Source organism: Piliocolobus tephrosceles, chromosome 12 (assembly GCF_002776525.5).
Source record: "Piliocolobus tephrosceles isolate RC106 chromosome 12, ASM277652v3, whole genome shotgun sequence".
Lineage (NCBI taxonomy): Eukaryota > Metazoa > Chordata > Mammalia > Primates > Cercopithecidae > Piliocolobus > Piliocolobus tephrosceles.
Genome location: NC_045445.1, coordinates 89,161,780 through 89,186,696, shown reverse-complemented (window position 1 = coordinate 89,186,696; position 24,917 = coordinate 89,161,780). Strand labels below are relative to the sequence as shown.

Genomic DNA, 24,917 nt, shown 5'->3' with positions numbered 1-24,917 from the left:
GTCTTTAAATCATACCCCAGTGTTATTGAGCTTGGTGCTACTGAAGCTCCCTGGGTAGGCCAGGGAATTTCATGCTATTTTTGGTTCCCCATGGCTCCTGCTCCAAGGACTGATGCCCCAGAGCACACAGGGGAATTAGAAGGTCTTCTAGGCATTAGGAAGTTGGGGAGATGCTCCAGGGAATAGGAAGACAACCGCTGCTGGGCACCTTCTCTTACAAAAAACCTTGCCAACGAGAGAGAATAAGGCCAGCTAATCCACCTTAATTTTAGAGTGTTTTAGAGTTGATGGGCTTGCTAGAAGTCATTTGGTCCAGCTCTCTGCCTCTAATCAGGCAAATGGCCAAAGCAAGGCCAACACAAGGAAAAAAGGACCCACAATTTTCTAGTAAGTCTGGCCTAGTGCTGGCTTCTGTTTAACAGAATGAGGATCTCTTCATCTAGACAAATTCCTTTCTCTGAAAATCAAAGTGCTGTTCTACTTATATGGGAACATTATCCTTCAAATATAACCCAAAAGGATGTCAGCTGATCAGAACTGTGGTCTTTTTCAGCAGTCTACATTAAGGTAGGACAGAGGTAGCAGAATAAAAGGAAGATGACTTTTTTCTGGGCCTTGGTTAAGTAGCTGTTTGTGAGGATGATGCTTGGTTCCCTTGGAATGGGCTAAAATACTTTAAGTATTAAGAGAGATACTACCTCTTAATCACTGAAAATGACACTTGAGTTGAGGTCAGGGGAATTGGGAGCAGACCCTACCTCTATATTGTGACCACAAGGCTTAAGATTGCTAATCCCTCCCTAGTAGCATGTCCAGCCTCTCCCATCTTGGTTATTTTAGCCAGCAGACTATCAGATTGCACAACCTGGGTCTGCAAGACATATGTGAAATGTCATTACTCCTGGTTCTTTAGATGGGCATCTAGGAAGGAAAGGTCTTTCAGAATTCAGAGAAGTCATGGCTGTCTGCAATGAACTGGAAGGCTCTCAGGTATTATTTTAAAAACAGATGATAAAACTGTGGATTTGGCAGGGATGATGGTTGTGGCCTAGACTGTACAGGCCTAATAGAGAGACCTAATAGATGTGTCAGGGTGAGGTGATATAACTGATAAAAAGAAAAAAAGTATGTTGGCTATCCTGCATGGTTGGGAACAGGAGAACCAACCTCGTATTCTATGTCTGAAAGTAAATTAGTATATACTACTTCTTATCTAAGTGTGAACCTGTTGGTCATAAATCCAGAAAGAGCTTTGAAAGGCTACTGAGTCAACCCAATTATTCCCTGGCAATACCTAAAGAAATGAACCTTTCATTTCTCAATGAAGTATATCACAAAAATTTCTCCAATCTTCTTAGAAAGTTATTCAAGTATCCAACACTTCTCACTAGCAGGAAATTTTACCTTGAGTCTAATCTAAATCCTTCCTGGTGCTCTTCAAAACTAATTCCTCTTCACCTCTCCTTAGCTAAGATGGGAAGCTTTTGCCAAGCTATTCAGATTCCCCAATACCCTGGTTGGTAAGTTTCCTACCTCCCAGTCTAGGACAGAAGCCTGCCACTGAGCAATCTTGTCAATATTCTCTAAACGTCGCTTGCGTTCGTTGATCTGCTGAGTCACATTTCTCATGACAGCCAAAGCAGCTGCCACATACCTGTAGTCACTGTGAAAACAAAAGAGTGCAAGTTGAACGAACCAATGTGCCAGAGAACCAATGTGCTAGGTGCCAATCTTAACATCCACTCTCCTCTACCTCCTTAGTAACAGAGTCTTGATTTTCAGATGGGAACCCATACCACCTAAAGACTACATTTCCTATCTTTTGCTTCAGCAAAAATGACTATGTAACTAAGTTTTGTACACTGATCTGTAAATAGAAGTGTTGAGTAGTATAAGAATTAAAGAAAGAGGAGAGAAACATGAAGGATGGCTTTTCAGTCAAGAGGGAGAGGTTGATTTTAAATAAACCTGAGAGGAGTGGCTGGCTGAGTTAGGTCAGAGCCACACTTTCTTACAGACTAAGAGTTTTTAAGGATTCAGGGTGGGAGAGTTTATCAGAGGCATAGACTGTTTCTGTGCCTCTTTGTTGTGCTTATCTGGGAGAGAGAGTTGTGTGTCTGTTCCAATACATCTTTTTGCAGCTGCAGGCATATCCCCTGAGTCTGCTTTTATCTTCTCTATCTTAGTGCACCTGAAGGAAAAAGAATGTGCTTATTAAGGCCCACTGTTTTACTGGGGCCCATTGTATGAGGGTGAAGTTTGGCAGTTACCCAAGAGACTTTCCCCTGACCTCCTTCTGTGCCTGAGCTCTCTTATTATCTGCTCTTTCTGGCTGCTTGTAGTTAGAAAAGAAGTGATTTCTTGAAATGCATGAGCCTAGAAAGGGAGCTGGAACTTAAAGTGGTGGTGTTTGTCCAAGATGATGGTGCTCCTGCTCTACCAGGTAGGCCTTCTGAGAAATCACCTTTAAGGAAGTGAGCAAACCCTTCTTTAGCCTTTACTCAATCCTGATGCTTGGAATGTTGATGTGATGGCCGAACCTCTGGTAGCCATCTTGGACCATAAGGACAAGGTCAATACCCTAGGTATAGGATAGCAGATAGCTGTAGGGTGCTCATGCTTCTGATAGCTGTAGGGTGCTCGTGACCATGGGACCGCCATACCAGTCATAAACTTCAGAATACATACTTCTTTTACATAAGAGACAAATAGGCCGCTATTTTTTTGCATCACTTTTTTTGTGTCCTATCTGATACAGCTAGCCAAGGACCAAAAAGGAAGCCTCACACATGACGCAGTATAGACCACCTTACCATCTCTTCCATCATCTATTTCTATGGAGCTTCTGCCCAAAATCACTGTGAAATATCATCCTCACATTTGCTTTTGCACAATATAGAAACAGAATGTAGTATATACAGTCGGTAAGAACACAAAGTCTGAAGCCAGACTTTGACTTTGTGGGATCAAATATCAGTTTTTCTCACTGACTAGCAGTGTGGCCTTTGGCAAGTCTCACTCCCTCTCTCACTGACTCAATTTCCTCATCTGTAAAATGGGGAAAAGTATCGTTTACTAAAGGTTTCATAAATTAAATACAATCATCCATGTAAACTATTTTACTCTTGGCATATAACAAATGTTAATAGTATTACTATTACAAATCAAACATTTCTGTAGTAAAGACATCACATGGGATGCCTCTTAAAACCCCCAGTCTCAGAAGTATAACCCTTGGCCTCACATCCTGGGACCCTGGATAGCAGACATGAGAGTTACATATCCTGTCCAGTTTTTTTCTGCTATTCTTTTCTGATTTCCAATTGAATGGCGCTTGAGAAAGGCAGGTTGATAGGGAGATCTCAGCCATTCAGTGGGGGCTAAAATAAACTAAGAAGACAAGAGGATGCATTATAGTTCAGTGTTAACTCCTTTCCTTAGAGAAACTGAAAATGCCTTGTGGTCACTAGTCTGCTCAATCTCTCAGTACTATTTTTTTTTTTTTAAATGGAAGAAGAAAAAAAAAAAGATGTGCAACTGCACATCTTTGCACAACTGCACAACTGCACACCCACAACATTGAATAGTGGGTTGATGACCAAAGAAAGGCAGAGGAAAAGGACTTCTAATTGCCAGGAAGATCCTATATAGTACCTCCTCTTAACTTGCATCCGTCACTCCAATCTGTGCTCTGCACACCTGTCAGAGCCATAGCTCTCAAACAATATTACAGTATCACCTCCAGTGAAAGGCTTTTCACTACACTTCCTAACCAATCTATTCTGTCTCAAGACAAATATGTTAGAGAAGCCTTTATTCTGAGCCTCAATGAATGTTAGCTATTATCAGTTTTTCTTCTGGATCCCACTGCTGACCCATATTGAGCTTATGGCCAACTAACACTTCCTAAGTCTCTTCAAAACAAACTCTCAGCCTGTCCTTGAGCTATTTATTTCTTATCTTAGATGCAATGGTAACACTCTACATTTTTTTCTGTTACATTTCATTCTTTTACAGTTAGTTGCTCCAACATATGAGGATCTTTTGGGCTCTGTGACATCATTAAAGTTTCTCCTTGGCAAGATGTCTGAGCCTGACACTTAGAAGGAGGTAGAGTGGTGACAGAAGGGAAGACTGCAGCACAGAAGCTGCTAACATAATTAAGTGCTCCTATTCTTTGGACCCATTTTCTGCCCCTGTACCTTTCCTTTCTCTGATTTGAGGAGATCAGTGCTCTAAGCCACTTTCTGGGAAGCAAAGCACAGAGCTGTACTGTCCAATATGGTAGCTACTAGCCATATTTAATTAAAATTAAGTAAAATTTAAAATTTAGTTCCTCAGTTGCACTAGCTATGTTTCTTAGTACTCAATAGTCACATGTGATCGGTAACTACTATACTGAATAACACAAATATAGACTATTTGCATTGTTGCAGAAAGTTCTACTGTGCAGTCCTGGCATGAGAACGTTCATTTCCTCTACGCCAAGACTACCCAGCCATGGATTCCTCACTGTCAGTGTCCCATACTGCCTATTTTTGCCATTTTTAGCTGGCTGCCTTTCTCAAAATGGCTAGGGGGGAATGTGCCCATCTCTAACCTGTCCTACTAGTTTTAGCAGTCGGCAGGAGAAGAAAGGAATGGCTGTGGTTCAGCCTAACCTTGGTCAAAGCCCTCAGATGAGGTCTGGGCCCAGCCTCTTACTGGGCAGAGTAACAGAACAAAGATTTTCTACTTCCAGCCATGTCAGCTAGCCTCCCTCTTACATGCAGTCTTCATTCTCATCAACTTAAGGAAGGTAAGGTAGGGAATATATGTCAATCATCTGTAAGCAAAGTCAGTATTCTTCTCTATTTATCATTTGTCATCTAATCTTCTCCCTTAGAGGCCTTCGGCCCTACCTATCTGAACACTTATCTTACTAAGCTTCCAAGTTGGCATCAGCCTTTAATTGCCTTCAAATCCAAGCTACTCTTGACATGCATGGCAGGAGCCATCATCTTAATAGAGATTCCTGAGACCTGCCAAAAGGGGTTGTCCATGTCGTGGGAGTTGTGCTGGGCCCAACAGGTCACTCTGAGAAAGGGCAGGAATTGATGTAGCCTGATACTGCCTGAGCGACTCTACTGTCACTGTGGAGCGCAAGACGGGGGAGGAGAGGGAATCAGGAACCTAGATGTCAAGAGGACTTTGAAGCAGGAGTTCCAGTCACAAGGTGAAAGTGCACAGAAATGGCAAATCCAAATTGAATGTCCTATCTTTTTGGTGCACACCAAACCCCCTAAAAGCTCTGAGGTTGTTTTGGCCTAAGAAACTAACATAGCTTTGAGCTATGCTTAAAAACTTTCTTCTGGAACTTTTAAGATGAATTATGCCATATATAATTTACCCAGTGAATATTATCAGTCCACAAGTATGATTTAGCTCCATTGCTTGGTCTCCTTGGGGCTAACTTTCAGACCCAGATGCATTAGGCCTTGGGTGTGGGCTAGTTGGTTTGGTTTACATCTTTGGGTTCATTTTTGAGTTGATGTTGCTTCTCTAACAAATCATATCTTATATGCTTTAGTGGTGCTGGAGCCCTAGGCAGATTTCAGATTTTAACCCAAATATAGTGGCCCTGGACCCTCCTTTTGTGTGAGTAACAAAGCCAGTGATAGCTCTGCCTTCTGTACCCTGTTGGCTATGAGGCGATCAAGAATGTATCATCCTATTTTGTAGATAAGTTAATAGAAACTCAGAAAGGGCAAAAGGACATGTATTCTCAATGAGAACCAACAGATAGAGGAAGTTCCCTCATTCACTCCTGACTCCCTCAATCCCTTACCTGTGGTCTTGGGCAGTATACTTTAGGAGCTCAGCCAACTGTAAGGGATACTTGCAGATCTTCTGCACTGGAGTCAAAAGGAAACCATCGATAGCAATGTCAATCATCTGCTGCAAGAGGCGACAGGCCTCAAAGAAGTGTTGGTAGCGGCTGTCTTTCATCAGTTTGGAGAGCTCCATGCAAGCATCCAGGTGGTTGTTACAATACTCAGAGTATATCCAGAATCCATCTTGCTGTGGGAAAAGAAAAAACAGAAAAGAAAAGGCTACTGAGGACCCCAAAAGAAGTCTTAAAGTAATGGAAAGACAGATCATATTCTTAGGCAGAAATATTAAAATGATAATGAAGTCAATTATTCTTAAATTGATTCATAATTTAATAATACAATAGTAAAACAAATTACTTAGTAACAAGACAAACTGACTATAAAATTATTATAGAAAAATGAGTAAATAGCAACAGTAGGACATTCTGTAAAAGATGGGTAATGAGGGAACACCGGTCCTAACAAGAGTAAAACACAGCATGGCAATAAAACTCTGGGACTGGATCACAAAAAGCAAGAGATCAGTGACTCTATTTCTGGAAATGACAGACTAAGTTGTTGCAGACAAACCCTGCCACTGAGAATAGCTGGAAAAGCTAAAAATAAATAAATATCTGTATGAAGGAATCACATAATCCAGACCCTGATATTATCTCCATAAAATGTCCCTAAGGAAACACAATGTGATGAAGTGTTTAGAGGTAAGGAATCTAAGATGCATGCAAGTTAAACACTAATGGCTGAGAAAAAAAATGTATGAGTGTGTGTATATGTATATATGGACATATAAATATGTATATAAAGAGAGGGGAAGAGGAGAGAGTCAGGAGAGAGAGGGAGAACACACTCAAATGGTAAGACAAAATGGTGAAATGTTAACAACAGGGGAATCTGGGTATGTTTTATATGGTTATTATTTTTAAAAAATCTCTATAATTTTTATTATACATTGACAAGTACTTAATAAAAGATAACCCAATGCATTAGAATAGAAAATATTTATAAAACCCAAGAGAAACAATAGGCAATAGAAACTGATCAACAAAAAAATCAAGATGGAGTTGTTATATTAGGGTTGAAAAACAAGCAAAATAGCACATAAAAAGAATAATATACCATGATCAGGAGAGACTTATCCCAATCCAATTCACCACATTAACAGATTAAAGGAGAAAAATTACATGATTGTTTCAATAATGCAGAATAAGCATTTGAGAAAATAAATTTATGATAAAGACATCAGTAAACTAGAAATAGAAAGAAACTACCACAATGTAATAAAGGGCACCTATGAAAAATGTTAAGCTAATTACTTGGTAAAATATTGAATGCTTGCCCCTAAGATCAGAATAAGACAAAAATGCCTGGTCTTATCATTTCTAGTTAACACTGTACTGTATGTCCTGACCAGTGAAATAAGAAATAAAAAAAGGAAATAGAATATAGACTGAGAAAAGAAGAAATAAAATGGTCTTTTTTTTCAGAGATGACATAATTGTATATGCATAAAGTCCTAAGAAATCTACAAAAAAGTACTGGAACCAATTAGTAAATTTGGTAATGTGTCAGGACACAAAGTCAGTGTACAAGAATCAACCGTATTCCTGTGTAATAGCAATAGACTATAGGAAACTGACGTTTTAAAATACCTTTACACCAGCAGCCGAAAAAATGTTAAATAATTAGAAATCAACTTTTAGGAGAGGATGTCAGTAAGATGACAGAATAGGAAATATCAGCCTTCCTTTCTTCAGCAAACAACAATTTGGTAGCTATCCATGAACAAAAAATAATTCTGGAAGAGCTTAGGGGTTCACTTAAGAAGCCACAGCAACATAGTGAAAGAAAAAGTCAGAAAACAAATACACAAAACTAGTAGGAAAAATAGTTTCATTTTGCCTGCATCACCCCATCCCCATAGCTGGCACTGCTCATTATGGAATGGAAACTCCTTGGATCTTGTGTCCTACATACAGGGAGAAGAAGACAGGAGTATACAACAAGGTTCCCCAGCTTTATGGGACACTGCCCAAATGACCAGCTTCAGTTTCATCCCACCCAGATCTCTGAGAAGACAGATATAGCCTAGATATCTGGAGACAGCAGAGAGCAAAGGATAGGGATTGGTTATATCAGTATCAGCAAAGCAGCAGGAGTTGCAGTGATCTGCCGTGGCCTGCTTGACACACAGCCCCAGTAGGCCTCTCTGTCAAGGACCTCAACAGCCCTCATAGCCACTGTGTACCTCCTATAGATTTTACCTCTCAAGATCCTTCAGTGTGCAGTCACAGACCCCAGAGGTTTTTTCAGCTTTTACTGCTAAGAAAACCAACTGCTAGTACAGTAACAGCAGACCCCCTGCAGCTTATACTGCTAAGGGTCCATGGGTTGTTTTTTTTCCTTCTCAGTTTTAGGAGAAAACAAACAAACAAACAGCAACAACAACAACAACAAAAAACTGTGCCTGAGCCATGTCCCTTCTTCTTCTCTACTTCCTGGAGCCACCCATAACTGCCCAACTGCTGCTGTGGTTACTACAGCCCAGTGGGAAGGGGTGATGCAGGCCAACAGCTTTCACATTCTCCAGATCCCTGATCCACCAGAGCTTTCCCTCTCCCATGTCCAGAGCTGCCTGAGCTACCCCTACCACAGGTGCCTTGGCCAAAGGACCCAGCACAGGAGCCTTTGCATTCTCTAGGTACTTAAGCCATTACTAGGCCAGAGCATCCAAGGAGACAGTAGTAAGTACTGCCTCCTTGGATGCTCTGGCCCACTGTCTCCCTGGATGCTCTGGCCCAGTGACCCAGCACAGCTACCATTCGTGTACCTGCAAACAGTTCTAGGGTCCCAAACTAGGGGTTCCAGTTTCACTACCACGTGTTACCAAAGCTGACCTATGCAGATAGGCTATCACACAAATTCTTCTAAAGCACACATGGAATACTGTCCAGAATAGATCACATGTTATACCACAAAATAAGTCTTACCAAATTTAAGAAGATAGACATCATATCAAGTATCTTTTCTGGCCGTGATGCTATAAAACTACAAGTCAGTAACAGGAAGAAAACTAGACATTCTTAATCAGTAGAAATTAAACAACATATCCCTGAATAACAAATGGGTCAAAGAAAAAATCAAAAGAGAAATTTAAAAATATCTTGAGACAAATGAAATTGAAAGCACAACATACTAAAACCTTTGGGATGCAGCAAAAAAAGTTCTAACAGGGACGTTGATAGCATTAAAAAAATCTGATATAAACTATCTGATATTACACCTCGAGAAGAAGAACAAAGTAGACTCAAAGATAGCAGAAGGAAAAAAAATAAAAGATCAAAGCAGATGTAAATCAGAGAACAGAAGAACTTAGGGAAAAATATCAACAAAACTAACTTGGCTTTTAGAGAAAATGAGCATATAGGTAAATAAAATTAGAAATGAACATGAAGACATTACAAAAGATGTCTCAGAGATGAAAAGGATTACAAGGGACTATTATGAACAATTATATGACAACAACTTGGAAATACCAGAGGAAATGAATATATTCCTAGAAATATAAAACCTACTAAGATTGAATCAAAGGGAAATAGAGAGCCTGAACATTCACAAATAAAGAGACTGAAGTAGAAATTTAAAATCTCCCAACAACAAAAAATCCCAGGACCAGATGGCTTCACAACTGAATTCTACCAAATACTCAGATAAGAATAGTAGCAATCTCTCTTAAACTCTTCAAATACATACATACATACATACATACGTACGTACATACATAAAAGAACTAAATGCTCTCAAATGATTCTAAAGTCAGACAAAAACACAAAAAAAGGGCCGGGTGTGGTGGCTCATGCCTATAATCTCAGCACTTTGGGAGGCCGAGGCAGGCAGATCATGAGGTCAGGAGATCGAGACCATCCTGGCTAACATGGTGAAACCCCGTCTCTACTAAAAATACAAAAAAATTAGCCAGGCGTGGTGGTGGGTGCCTGCAGTCCCAGCTACTCGGGAGGCTGAGGCAGGAGAATGGTGTGAACCCAGGAGGCAGAGTTTGCAGTGAGCCGAGATCGCGTCACTGCACTCCAGCCTGGGCAACAGAGCGCAACTCTGTCAAAAAAAAAAAAAAAAAAAAAAAAAACAAGAAAAAAACTACAAGCCAGTGTCACTAATGATCATAGGTACAAAGATTCTCAATAAAATAGTAGCTAGCCAAATTCAGTAACATATCAAAAAAATCATACATCATGACCAAGTGGGATTTATTCCTGGGATGCAAGTACAGCTTAACAAAGCCAAATCAATTATTGTGATACATTACACATCAGCAAAAGGAATAATTTAAAAACCACATGGTTATTTCAATAGATGTGGAAAAAGCTTTCACAAAGTTCAACATCCTTTCAGGATAAAATATCTTCACAAATTAGGTATTAATATAAAAAATTTCCTCAACATAAGAAAGGCCATTTATGAGAGGCCCACAGGTTACATCATAATCAATATTGAAAAATGGAAAGCTTTTCCTTTAAGATCTGGTATAAGGCAAGGATGCCCACTCTTGCCAATTTTATTCAAAACAGTACTAGAAATACTCACCATGGCAATCAGATAAGAAAAATAAATAAAAGGCATCCAAATTGGATCAGAAGTAAACTAGCCCTATTTGGATATAAGATAATTACGTAAGTAGAAAGCCCAAAAGACTCCCCCCCAAAATAAATAAAAACTGTTAGAACTAATAAATGAATTCAGTAAAGATGCAGGATACCAAAAAAATCAGTGTACAAAAATCAGTTGTACTCTTTACACCTACACTGATGTATCAAAAAAAGAAATTTTAAAAAGTCATATTTATGATACCATCAAAAAGAATGAAATACTTAAGGAATAAATTTATTCAAGCAGGTGAAAGATCTGTGCACAGAAAACCAAAACACCATGATGAAAGAAACTGAAGAAGACACAAAGAAATGGAAAGATTTCCCATGTACAAGGATTTGAAGAACCAATATTGTTAAAATGTCCCTACTACACAAAGCGACACATCAACACAATCCCTATCTAAATTCCAATGGCATTTTTCATGGAGATAGACAAAAACATATATAAAATGTCTATGGAACCAAAATAGACCCTTAATAGCCAAAGCAACTCTGAGAAATAAAAATAAAGTTGGAGGCATCACACTCTTTGATTTCAAACAATATTATAAAGCTACGGAAATCAACAGTATGCTACTAGCATAAAAACAGACAGATATACCAATGTAACAGAATAGAGAATCCAGAAATAAACCCAAGCAAATATAGTGAACTAATTTTTGACAAGGGCACCAACAGGACACAATGGGGAAAGTATAGTCTCTTCAATAAATGTGGTTGGAAAAACTAGATATCTATATGCAAAAGAATAAAATTGGGCCCATATTTTACACCATACACAAAATTCAACTCAAAATGCATAAGAAACTGAAACATAAGAGCTGAAATCATAAAACTACTAAAAGCACTACTGCTGTGCTTTTTCATATGACACCAAAAGCACAGGCAACAAAAGCAAAAAGAAACAAGTGGGACTGCATCTAATTAAAAAGCTTCTATGCAGAAAAAAAAAAATCAACAACATGCAAAGGTAGCCTATGGACTGAGTGAAAATATTTGCAAACTGTATGTCGGATAAATGGTTAATATTCAAAATATATAAGGAACTCGCATCATTTCATAGCAAAAAACAAATAAATAAACTAATTAAGAAATGAGCAAAGAATATGAACAGATATTCCTCCAGAAAAGACATAAAAATAGCCAACAGGTATATGATGATGCTCAACATCATTAATCATCAGGAAAACGCACATCAAAACCACAATGAGAAATAACCTAGCATCTATTAGGATGGATATTATCAAAAAGATAAGACATAACAAGTGTTGACAAGGGTTTAGAGAAAAGGAGAACCTTGTACACTATTAGTAGGAATACATATTGGTACAGCAGCCACTGTGGAAAATAATACCTTTAAGATGTTCCCAAAGAAATTAAAAATAGAATTATCAAATTATCCAGTAATCCCTCTTTTGAGTATATGCCGAAAGGAAATGCACTTGCCACCTTGTAAAGATATCTGCACTCCCTTGTTTACTGCAGTATTAATAACAATAGCCAAGATGGGGAAGCAAACAAAGTGTCCATTAATGGATAAATGGGTAAATAAACTGTGGGGTGTATATGTATATGTAATATGTTGCTTCTATTTTAATAAATTACCTCTATTTTTAATTTCTTTATATATATATATATATATATATATATATATATATATGTAACATATACATACAGAGACACAGAACAGAATATTATTCAGACTTTAACAGGAAGGGGGGAAGGAGATTATGTCATTTATCACAACATGGAGGAACCTAGAAGACATTATGCTACATGAAATAATCTAGTCACAGAAAGAAAACTACTGCATGATTTCACTTATATGTGGAATCAAAAGGAAAAAAATGAATACACAGAAACAGATTATGATGGTAGTGACCAGAGGTGAGGGGGTGGGAGAAAATGGGAAGATATAAGTCAAAGGGCACAAAGTTGTAGTTATGTAGGAAAAGTCTAGAGATCTAATGCACAGCATGGGGAGTAGAGTCAACAATATTGTATTATACACTGGAAATTTGCTAAGAGAGTAGATTTTAGACACTATTACCACAAAGAAGTAACTATGTGAGATGATATGTTAATCTGTTTGACTGTAGTCATCACTTCATCATTTATATCGAAATATCACATTGTACATCTTAAATTTATACTTTAAATATTTTTTAAAACAATCAAATTTTAAAAGGTCAAAATCATAGAATGAAAACTAGAAAACAATCCTGGGAGAAATCACAAAAAAATAGAAATAAACAGTTAAATGTTCATGGATCTGAAGACTCATCATTATCAATGTTTCCAAAACTGATCCACATATTTAATGCAGTAACAATCAAAACACTGGTTGGTTTTTCTTTGTTTTTGGTAAAATTTGGCAAGATTATCCATAAATTTATATAGAAATACAAATAACCTAAAATAGCTAAAATTGTTTTGAAAAATAACTCTGTTGGAGGAGTTATGCTATCTGACTTAAAGACTTGCTATGAACCTATATTAATCAAGAAAGCGGGGTACTATTACAAGAATAGTCATATAGATCACTAGAACAGAAGAGTGTACCAAAAAATAGATCTCCACATATACGCTTAATTGATTTTTGACAAAGGTGCCCAGGCAATTCATTAGGGGAATTAGTATTTTTTAACAAATATCCATACAGAAACCAATTAACCTTGATCTGCACTTTGTGCCATATAAAAATTACCACAAAAGGGATCATAGGCCTAAATGTAAAAAACAAAACTATATAACTTCTATGTTTAAAAAAGTAGAAAATCGTTATGCTTTTGAGATAGGCAAAGAAAGTAGGAAACAAAAAGCATGACCCATAAAATAAAATAAAGCGATAAACTGAATTTCAATAAAATTAAAAGTTTATGCGTTTCAAAAGATACTCTTAAAACTAAAAATAGAATTACCATTCAATCCAGCAATCCCATTACTGGGTATCGACTTACATAAAATAAATCATTATATCGAAGGAATACTTGCACTTGCATGTTTACCACAGCACCATTCATAATAGCAATGATAAGGAATCAAGCTAAGTGTCCATCAACAAATGAATGGATAAAGAAAATATAGTACTTCTACACAATGGAATGGTATTCAGCCATAAAAAGAATGAAATTATGTCATTTGCATCAACATAGATGAAACTAGAGGTCATTGTCTTAAGTGAAATAAGCCAGGCACAAAAAGACAAATATCACATGTTCTCATTTATTTGGGGCTGCTAAAAAATTGGAACACATGGAAGTAGAGGGTGGAAAAATAACAGACAGGGAAGTGTGAGTGGGTGAGAAGGGGGAACATGAATATAAGTGGGTTAAAGGGTACAAATATAAAATAGAAGGAATGCATTCAATGTTCAATAGCAGAGTAGGATGACTATATTTTTTAAAAAAAATGCATTGTACCCAAAAACCTGACTTGATCACTATGCATTATACATATGTTAAAAATTTCTCACATACTCTATAAATACAGACAATTTTAAAAAGACACAGTTAAGGAAATGAAAGGCTAAGCCACAGACTGGGATATAATGTCTGCAAATAACTTATGTGACAAAAGACTTGTTAACAAAATATATAATTCTCATAACAGAATGTCACCAAAATAGCACAGTATAAGTTATGTAGCTTTACTCTCCTCCACAGAAAACCAAAAAGAACTAGCCACTGCCAAGATTATCAAAAGGAATATTCCAGAACTCAATGACTGAAGCTGTGACAATCCCAGAGGCCACAGAGAACAGAAAAACTGCAAGCAAAACGTAAAATAGCTCCTTCTCCAAGCTGCCAGGCACTGTGTAGAAAGGTACCCTCAAAATCAAGGTTCCTATACTGGAAAAAGTAAAAGTGGACAGCTAGCTTCTCCACCATCTTAGATCCCTTTTCAGAAAAATTCTTCCTGCCTCAACCTGTAAGAAGCCTCTTGAACACCTGCAGAGTAAAAAATCCCAAAGGCAGCTAGAGTTAGAGGGTGGGGATGGGGTTAGCAACACCCAGTACGTGAAACTCCACAGCTTCCCTTCACCTGAACTCAAAAAAGACACCAAATCAGAAAGGCTGTTCAACAGCATCACGTTGCAGGAGGCACACTTCATCAGTCCTCTGGGAACAAACCTCCATCCAGCTTCCCACAGAGCTGGGATATCTTTGGGATTCCTCCCCATCCAGGATGGGTAGCACTTTGAACTTGAGAAAGACTATGTCAAATCTGGGTTCCAGGTGCCATCTAGTGTTGAAAGGGAGGCAGTGATCTCAGGCTAAAGGAGCTAAATAGTCACTCTGCACAAAACCGCTAGACAGACGTACTTCTGAAAGACCAAACCAAGCCAGACAGTGAAGACTGGAATAAAGAACTAATCCATCAATGCAAATGCACAGACATATATTTATAGAAAGAGCAAATAGGAAACCATGACATTCCCAAATAGACAAAATAAGGAGCTAGTGACTGACCCTAATGCGATGATGTTGTGTGAGCTCTCAGATCAAGAATGCAGAATAGCAATTTTCAGGAATTCAGAAAATGCCAATACAACACAGAAAAGCAATTCAGAAATGTATTACAGAAGTTTAACAACGAAATTGAAATTTAAAAAAATTAAACAGAAATCCTAAAGCTAAGAAATACAATAATCAAACTGAAAAATGCATGGGATGATCTCAACAATAGAACTGATCAAGCAGAAGAAAGAATCGGTGAGCTCTAAGACTATTTGAAAACTCACTATAAGAAGAGAAAAAATAAGGAGATAAATGAAGAACACCAACAAGATCTAGGGGATAGCCTCAAAAGAGCAAGCCAAAGGGTCATTGGCTTTAAAGAAGATGTTGGGAAAGAACAAAAGGTAGAAAACTTATTCAAAGTAATAATAACAGAGACTTTTCCAAACCTAGAGAAAGATATAAATATCCAGGTATAGGGTTAAAGACTACCAAACATGTTCAATCTAAATAAGATTACCCTAAGGCATATAATAATCAAACTCTCAAGGGTAAGTCCTACAGGGCGGGAGGGAAGGGGGCAACATACTCAAAGTACTGAGTGAAAACAAAACAAAACAAAACAAAACAACCTCCCATAAATACTGTGCCCAGCAGAGTCATCCTTAAAACATGAAGGAGAGATACAGACTTTCCCAGACAGAAGCTGAGGGAATTCATCAGCAGAAGATTTGTCTTACATGAACTGCTAAAGCCAGTTTTTCAATCTTAAAAGAACACTACTATGTAAAAAGAAAACATCTGAAGTTATAAAATAAACTAGTAAACGTATGTAGACAAATTCAGAATAAACTATGCAGACAAACACTGCATTGTGGTGTGTAAACCGTTCAGAGCTTTAGTATGAAGACTGAAAAAAATCTATCAAAAATAATGACAATTTATTAAGGTCAGCCTGGCCAACATGATGAAACTCCATCTGTACTAAAAAGTACAAAAACCAGCTGGGTGTGGTAGCATGTGCCTATAATCTCAGCTTACTCAGGAGGCTGAGGTAGGAGAATCACTTGAACTCGGGAGGCAGTGGTTGCAGTAAGCCAAGATCGTGCCACTGAACTCCAGTCTGGGACACAGAGCAAGACTCCATCTCAGAAAAAAAAAAAAAAAAAAGGCAATTTATTAAGGGATAGGCAATATAAAAAGATGTAAATTGAGACAACAAAAAGTTAAAATGTGGAAGTAATGGACTTAAATTGTAGAGATTTTAGTTCTTAATTTTTCTTTTGATCAAAGTTAAGTTGTCATCAGTTTATAATAAGATGTTCTAAGCCCCATAGTAACTACAAAGCAAAAACCTGTAAAAGATACACTTAAAAAAGCAAAGAATTAATACATACCACCAGAGAAAAATCACTGAACAACAAAGGAAGAAAGTAGTAAAATAATGGAAGAGAGGAGTTATAAAACAATCAGAAAATAATAACAAAATGGCAGTAGTAAGTCCTTACCTTTCAAAAATAACACTGAATGTAAATGGGACTAAATTCTCCAATTAAAAGAGAGTGGCTGAATGGATTTAAAAAAAAAACAGCATCCAACTATATGCTGCCTACAAGAATTTCACTTCTTTAAGTGAGTTTCTAGTGAATAAGACACATATAGACTAAAAGTGAAAGGATGGAAAAAGATATTGCATATAAATAGAAACCACAAAAGAGCGGCAGTGGCTACACATATATCATATGAAATAGACTTCAGGTCAAAAACCATAAGAAGAAACAAAGAATGTCATGATATAATAATAAATGAGTCAATTCAGCTAGAGGATATAACAATTATAAATTCATATGCACCCAACACTGGAGCACCCAAATATATACAACAAATACTAGTAGATTTAACGGAAGAGATAGACTACAACACCATAATAATAGGGAACTTCGACACCCACTTTTAGCAACGAACAGATCATCCAGACAAGATATCAACAAAGAAATACTGGATTTCAGTTGCACTATAGACCAAATGTACATAACTGAAAATAACTGAACATGTCATCCAACTGCTGCAGACTACACATTTTTCTCATCAGCATATAGAACATTCTTGAAAATAGGCCATATGTTAGGCCACAAAGCAAGTCTCAACAAATTTTAAAAAGTCAAATTCATATCAAGTGTCTTTTCTCACCACAATGAAATAAAACTAGAAATCAGTAACAAGAGCAACTTAAGAAACTATACAAATACACTGGAATTAAATGTATTGCTCCTGAATGACCAGTGGGTAAATAACAAAATTCTTTTAAAAAATAGAAATTTCTCAAAACAAATGAAAATGGAAACACAAGACACCAAAGCCTATGAAATACAGCAAAAGCAGTACAAAGAGGAAAATTTATGGCAATAAAAGCTTTCATCAAAAAAAAAAAGTCTTCAAATAAATAATCTAGCAAGTCACTTCAAAGAATAAGGAAGGCAAGAACAAACCAAACCCAAAGCTAGTAGAAGGAAATAAATAAAAAAGGTCAGAGCAGAAATAAATGAAATTAAGGCTGAAAAATACCAACGATCAATGAAATGAAAAGTTTTTTTTGAAAAGATAAACAAAATCAACAAACCTTTAGCTAGACTAAGAAAAAAAGAATACCCAAATAAATAAAATTAGAGGGGAAAAGGGAAAATATAACTGATACCACAAAAATACAAAGGATCATTACAGAGACTATGAACAACTACAGGCAAACAAATTGGAAAACCTAGAAGAAATGGATAAATTCCTGGATACATATGACGTACCTAGGTTGAACCATGAATAAATAGAAAACCAGAACAAACCAATAACAAGTAACAAGATCCAAACAGTAATAAAATATGTCTCATCAAAGAAAAGCCAAGGACCTTATAGTTTCACTGCTGAATTCCACCAAATATTTAAAAAAGAACTGATACCAATTCTATGCAAATTATTTCAAAAAAATGAAGAGGAGGAATACTCCAAACTCATTCTATGAGGCCAGCATTACCCTGGTACCCAAACCAGACAAAAACACATCAATAAAAGAAAACTACAGGCCAATATTGCTGGCAAACATAGATGTAAAAATTCTCAACAAAATACTAGCAAACTGAATTAAACAACACATTAAAAAGATCACTCACAATGATCAAGTGGGTCGCATCCCAGGGACAAACGTTTGGTTCAACATATGCAAATAAATAAATGTGATACATTACAGTAACAGAATCAAGAACAAAACCCATATGATCACTTCAACAGATGCTGAAAAAGCATTTCATAAAATTCAAGATCCCTCCATGATAAAAAGACAACAAACTGGGTACAGAAGGAACATGCATCAAAATAATAAAAGCCATATATCACAAACCCACAGCTATCATCATACTGAACAGGAAAAAAATCAAAAGCCTTTCCCCCAAGATTTAGACCAAGACAAGAATGCCCACTTCTACCACTTATGTTCAGCATAGTACTTCATGTCCTAGCCAAAGCAATGTAGGCAAGAGAATGAAATAAAGGGTATCCATATTGAAAAGGAAGAAATCAAATTATCCTTGTTAGCAGATGATATTATATTTAGAAAATATTATATTTAGAAATAAAGTCTTATATTTAGAAAAACCTAAAGACTACATACACATATGAAATGCTGGAAATGATCAACAAGTTCAGTAAAGTTGCAGGATACAAAATCAACATACAAAAAGCAGGTGCATTTCTGTTTGCCAATAATTAACAATCTGAAAAAGAAACCAAAAAAGCAATCCCATTTAAAATAGCTACAAAAATAGGAATAAATTTAACCACAGAAGTGAAAGATCTCTAGAATAAAAACTAAAAAGCAGTGCTGAAAAAAATTGATAACTACACACAAAAAGGGAAAGATATCCCATATTGATGGATGGGAAGAATTAATATTGTTAAAATGTACTGCCTAAAGCAATCTATAGATTAAATGCAATTAATTAATATTATTGAATATTGTTAAAATATACTACTGAAAGCAATCTACAGATTAAATGCAATCTCTATCCAATCTCTATCAAAATACCAATGACATTCACCACAGAAATGGGAAAAAAAAAATCCTAAGGTTCATATGGACCCACAAAGACCCAGAATAGCCAAAGCAATCCTGAGCAAAAACAACAAAGCTGGAGGCATCACACTACCTAACTTCAAAATATACTATAAAACTATAGTAACCAAAAAAGCATGGTACTGAAATAAAAACAGACACATAGACCAAATGAACAGAATACAGCATCCCAAAATATACCCATGCATTTACAGCCAATTCATTTTCAATAAAGACACCAAGAACACATATTGGAGAAAGGACAGCCTCTTCAATTTATTGTCTTGGACAGATTGGATGTTCATATGCAAAATAATAAAACTAGACCCCTATCTCTCACCATATGAAAAAATAAAATCAAAACGGATGAATGACTTAAACGTTAAGACTTGAAACTATGTAACTACTAGAATAAAACACTGGAAAAATGCCTCAGGTCATTGATATGCACAAAGACTCTATTGAGTAATACCTCTAAAGCACAGATAACAAAAGCAGACTAGATTAAGAAAATGTGGCACATATACACCATGGAATACTATGCAGCCATAAAAAAGGATGAGTTTGCATCCTTTGTAGGGACATGGATGCAGCTGGAAACCATCATTCTTAGCAAACTATCACAAGAACAGAAAACCAAACACCGCATGTTCTCACTCACAGGTGGGAACTGAACAATGAGCTCACTTGGACTCGGGAAGGGGAACATCACACATCGGGGCCTATCATGGTGGGGGGGAGGGGGGAGGGATTGCATTGGGAGTTATACCTGATATAAATGATGAATTGATGGGTGCTGACGAGTTGATGGGTGCAGTACACCAACATGGCACAAGTATACATATGTAACAAACCTGCACGTTATGCACATGTACCCTAGAACTTAAAGTATAATAATAAAAAATAAAATAAAAAATAAAAAAAAAAATTAAAAAAAAACAAAAAAACAAAAGCAGAAATAGCCAAATGGGATTATACCAAGCTGAAAGCTTCTGCACAGCAAAGGAAACAATCAACAGAGTGAAGCAACAACATACAGAATGAGAGAAAATATCTGCAAACTATCCATCTGACAAAACATTAACAACCAAAACATATAAGTGACTCAAACAACTCAATAGCAAAAAAAAAAAAAAACACAAATAATCTGATTTCAAAGTGGGCAAATGCTCTGAACAGACATTTCTTAAAAGAAGACGTACAAATGGCCAACAGGTATATGAAAAATGCCCAACATCATTAATCATCAGGGAAATGCAAATCAAAATCACAAGGACATATCATCTCACCCCAGTTAGAATGGTTATTATCAAAAAGACAAAAAATTACAAATGCTGAAGAGGATGCAGAGAACAGAGAACTCTCATACACTGCTGATCAGAATGTAAATTAGTACGGCCATTATGAAAAACGGTATGGAAAACTAAACATAGAAGTACCATATGATCCAGCAATCCCACTGCTGGATATATATTATATATATCCAAAAGAAGAAAAATCAATATGTCAGAACAGATATTTGCACTCCCTTGTTTATCACAGCACTATTCAAAATAGTCAAATTATGGAATCAACCTAAATGCCCACTGATGGATCAATGGATAAAGAACATGTGCTATACATACACAATGGAATAACATTGAGCTATAAAAAGAAAATCCTGTCATATGCAGCAACATGGATGGAACTGGAAGACATTATGTCAATCGAAAATAAGCAAGGCACAGAAAGACAAATATCATGTTTTCACTCATATGTGAGTAGGGGCTATAAAAGTTGATATCATGGAGGTGGAGAGTATAGTAGTAGTTACTAGAAGTTAGGAAGGTTGTGGGGAGAGAAGGATGAAGAGAGGTTGGTTAATGGGTATAAAACTACAGTTATATAGAAGAAATAAGTTCTAGTGGTTGATATCAGAGCAGTTAACAATAATTAGTTATATATTTCAAAATAGTTATAATTATAAAAACAATTATAGTTAACAATAATTAATTGCTTATTTCAAAATAGCTAGAAGATTTGGAATGTCCCCAACACAAATAAATGATAAATGTTTGAGATGCTGGCTATCCCAATTACCCTAATTTAATCATTATACATTGTATTCATGTATCAAAATGCCACATGTAGTCCCAGCACTTTGGGAGGCCAAGGCAGGTGGATCACGAGGTCAGGAGTTTAAGACCAGCCTAGCTAATATGGTGAAACCCCATCTCTATTAAAAAAAAATGCAAAAATTAGCCGGCATGGTGGCACATGCCTATAATCCCAGCTACTTGGGAGGCTGAGGCAGGAGAATTGCTAGAACCCAGGAGGTGGAAGTTGCAGTGAGCCAAGATAGCACCACTGCACTCTAGCCTGGGTCACAGAGTGAGACTCCATCTCAAAAAAAAAAAAAAAAAAAAACAAAACAAAACTACATGTACCCCATAAATATGTGAAAGTATTATGTATTAATTTTTAATAAAAAACTCTCAAAACAATAAGAAAACAAACAATACACTTAAAATGGGAAAAATACATGAACAGACACTTCAACAGTTTTTATACAGAGGGCAAATAAACACATGAAAAAAATGTTCAACATCACTATCCATTGGAAATGCAAATTAAAATTACAATAGGATACCACTACACACCTACATGTTAGAATGGCTAAAATAAAAAAAAAAAATTAGTGACTGGCTGGGCACGATGGCTCACGCTTGTAATCACAGTCAGCATTTTGGGAGGCCAAGGCAGGAAGATCACTTGAGGTAAGGAGTTTGAGACCAGCCTGGCCAACATGGTGACACCCTGTCTCCACTAAAAAGACAAAAATTAGCTGGGTATAATGGCACATGCCTGTTATCCCAGCTACTTGGGACAGTGAGGCAGGAGAATTGCTTGAACCTGGGAGGCAGAGGTTGCCACAAGCCAAGATCGCACCACTGCACTCCAGCCTGGGTGCCTGGGTAACAAAGCGAGACTCCATCTCCAAAAAAAAAAACTGATAATATCAAGTGTTGATGACCATGTGGAGTAACTGGAACTCTTATGTATTATGTATTAGTAGTGAAAATGAAAAATGGTATAGAGACTTTGGAAAATAGTTTGGCATTATCGAATAAGTTAAAAAATCTACCATGCCACCTAGCAACCCTAACCCTGGAAGCCCTTATCCAAGAAAAATGAAAACATATATTCTCAAAAAAATATTGTACCTAGAATGTTCATAGCAGCTTTATGCATTAGAGTTCAAAACTGGAAACAACCCAGATATCCATTAATTGGTGAATAGGTGGTATACCCTTGCAATGGAGTGCTACTAAGCAATAAAAAAGGATAAACTAATGATACATGCAACATCATAGATGGAGATCAAAGGCATTATGTTAAATGAAAGAAGCTAAACACAAAAGATTATATACCGCATGCTTTCACATATATGACATTCTAGAAAAAGCAAAATTTCAGATAAAAAGGAGATCAATATTTTCCAATAGCCAGGAGTAGGAGCACAGATTGTTTGCAATGTCAAGATAAGAGGACTTTATGGAGTTATAGAAATGTCCTATATTTTGATTATTATGGTGGTTATACAACTATATACATTTGTTAAAACTCCTTAAAGTATACACTTAAAATCACTTAAAATGAATGAATCTTATTGTATGTAAATTATATCTAAGTAAAGCTGATAAAAATGAAACTCTAGAACTAATAAAAGGGTAAACAATTAACTCTTTAAAAGGAAAAATAATACATTAAAAGAGATAACACACTGTGAATATTTTGAGTTCCTCAAAAAATACTGAGTCTCACAGAAACTTAACAGAAACAGAAAAGGGAAGATGAAGAAAAATTCTACTGGTAACTGCCAAGAAGGAAAGGGAGAGGGGAGGGGAATGGTAAAGAAGGAGAATCCTGGGTTGCTTCTAATGGTACTCCACCACATACGACACTGCCACACAATCAACAACAGCCTTGTATGTGCTCCCTTGTGGACTTCTGTGAGAGTTTCTCTGGAATATACATTCGGGAATGGAACCAGCAGGTCATACACATGCTTAACATTTATAGGGCAAATCACAGCACTTTTCTAAGTCCTTGTTTCCTGGCTGGAGACCAGGGGTCAAAATAAGGGCCCGAGAGGAACCCATTCCCCACTGCAGGGACAAAGCAGCTGAACAGAACCAGACAGTTCAAAGGCTCCTTCCATTGTTTCCTAACACCTCTCAAAACCCTCCCCAAATGGATAAGATACTTACGTGCTCTAGGAAGCAGGGTCCTATCTCACTGAGGTGTGGGTCATCATTGTTATACTGTTTCTCCAGGTCTCTCACAAAGCCCATCTGAAATCTGTAGATATCTTCAATGTTCCCAAAAATTACCTTCAGTTGCTCGTCACTGAACATGTCCCTTCTCTTCCGGCACTGCTTCAGATAGCCCTGCAGACAAAGAAAAAGCCTAGGTTGAGGAAGTCCCTGACTTCCAGAAGGCTTTACACTTCCTAAGCACTTAAGAGCCTCATTTTGGTCCCAAGAAGTAGGCATGGAATAATTATTTTCATTTTTCATATGAGGAAACTGAGGTTTACAGAAGGAAGTCACTCCCCCAGTGAGTAATTAGGAAAGCTGGATTGCCAGCAAAGGTCTTAAGAGTGCAAAGACTCCAAAGTACAGGGCTTTTCCCTTCATTCTCTATGAAGAAGACCCCAAAAGTCAAATATCGATTTCCAAGAAGCTGGCTGACCACATTTTCACAGGTCTTATTAGCTACTGGTTTAATTGGATCCATTCACATCTCTAAAGTTCTATTCCTTATAAGACCAACCCAAAGGTCTTAATAACACTGACAAAAATTTGGGAACACAGGCCAGAATAGGAAAACTTCCCATAAGAGAACATAAATTGACAAGACAAAACCATTTCTTTAAAAAGAAAAAATTCCCTTATGAACTTTAATGTCAGGAAATAACCAGAAATAATAGTTGTTTATCATTTTAGACTTCCCCTGTTGTGTACATCAAAGTACACATACGATCTTTTCTTAGACATTCATGTCTTCACATACTTTAAGAAAATGCATTCATACTATTCACATCATGCAAATATCTGCCAAACCATTTCTCAAAGCAAATGTCTCAACTATTGAAGGTAGCTAGCCAGGAGTGATCATTTAGATGAGCTCAGCCAACAAGCCTATGTGTGCCTGGACATGGTGTTTCTAACAGAGCAGGTGTTTAGGACACATTTGTAAATAAATGTGTCCTAAACACATTAATGTGTCCTAACACCTAACACATATGTCCTAAACACATAAATGTGCCCTAAACACATAAAACACATTAATAAAGATAACCACTGATGAAAGAGAAAAAAAGGATGAAAGAGATTCTTGGTCTAGTAAGAAAGCATTGGGGTAACATAAAGACTCAGGGCATAATGTAAGTCAGGACAAAAACAGCCCCGATCTAAATTGCATCTTCCATTTGGAACCTACTATCATGGGTTTTCACTTGATAGTTACTGTCCTCATTAGAAATCAGTAGCACATAAAAATGTTCTTGGTGAGGATAAATTATGGTCATTTGCTTTCATCAAACAGCTAAGTGAAATTATCTTCATACCTTTCTTAAGGGTTGAGACCCCAAGGAAGAGTTTTACAGGGACTACTTTACCACATATAGCCCTGTCCCTATCCTCACTTTGTCTCCCTTAACACAGCTACCAATGAAGTAATCTGGACACACTCCAGGAAGATCCTCATCCCTGGCTTCAATGCCTTTTACTGACCTCTACAACAAATCTCACTTCCCATATCTGTTCTCAGTCTCCAA

At 36.9% G+C, this 24,917-nt stretch overlaps 1 protein-coding gene across 5 annotated transcripts in view; it reads right to left on the bottom strand.

Moving 5' to 3' along the window:
- The window catches only part of ARHGEF9 (Cdc42 guanine nucleotide exchange factor 9), a 170,693-nt gene that overhangs the window by 55,284 nt on the left and 90,492 nt on the right, over positions 1-24,917 (bottom strand). For all 5 annotated transcript variants that reach the window (XM_023198450.1, XM_023198446.1, XM_023198447.1 and 2 more), the window contains exons 4-6: positions 23,347-23,526; positions 5,828-6,060; positions 1,534-1,663 (exon numbers count right to left, since the gene is read on the bottom strand). In XM_023198450.1, the coding sequence (XP_023054218.1) occupies positions 1,534-1,663; positions 5,828-6,060; positions 23,347-23,526 (543 nt within the window). The remainder of the gene's footprint in view (positions 1-1,533; positions 1,664-5,827; positions 6,061-23,346; positions 23,527-24,917) is intronic.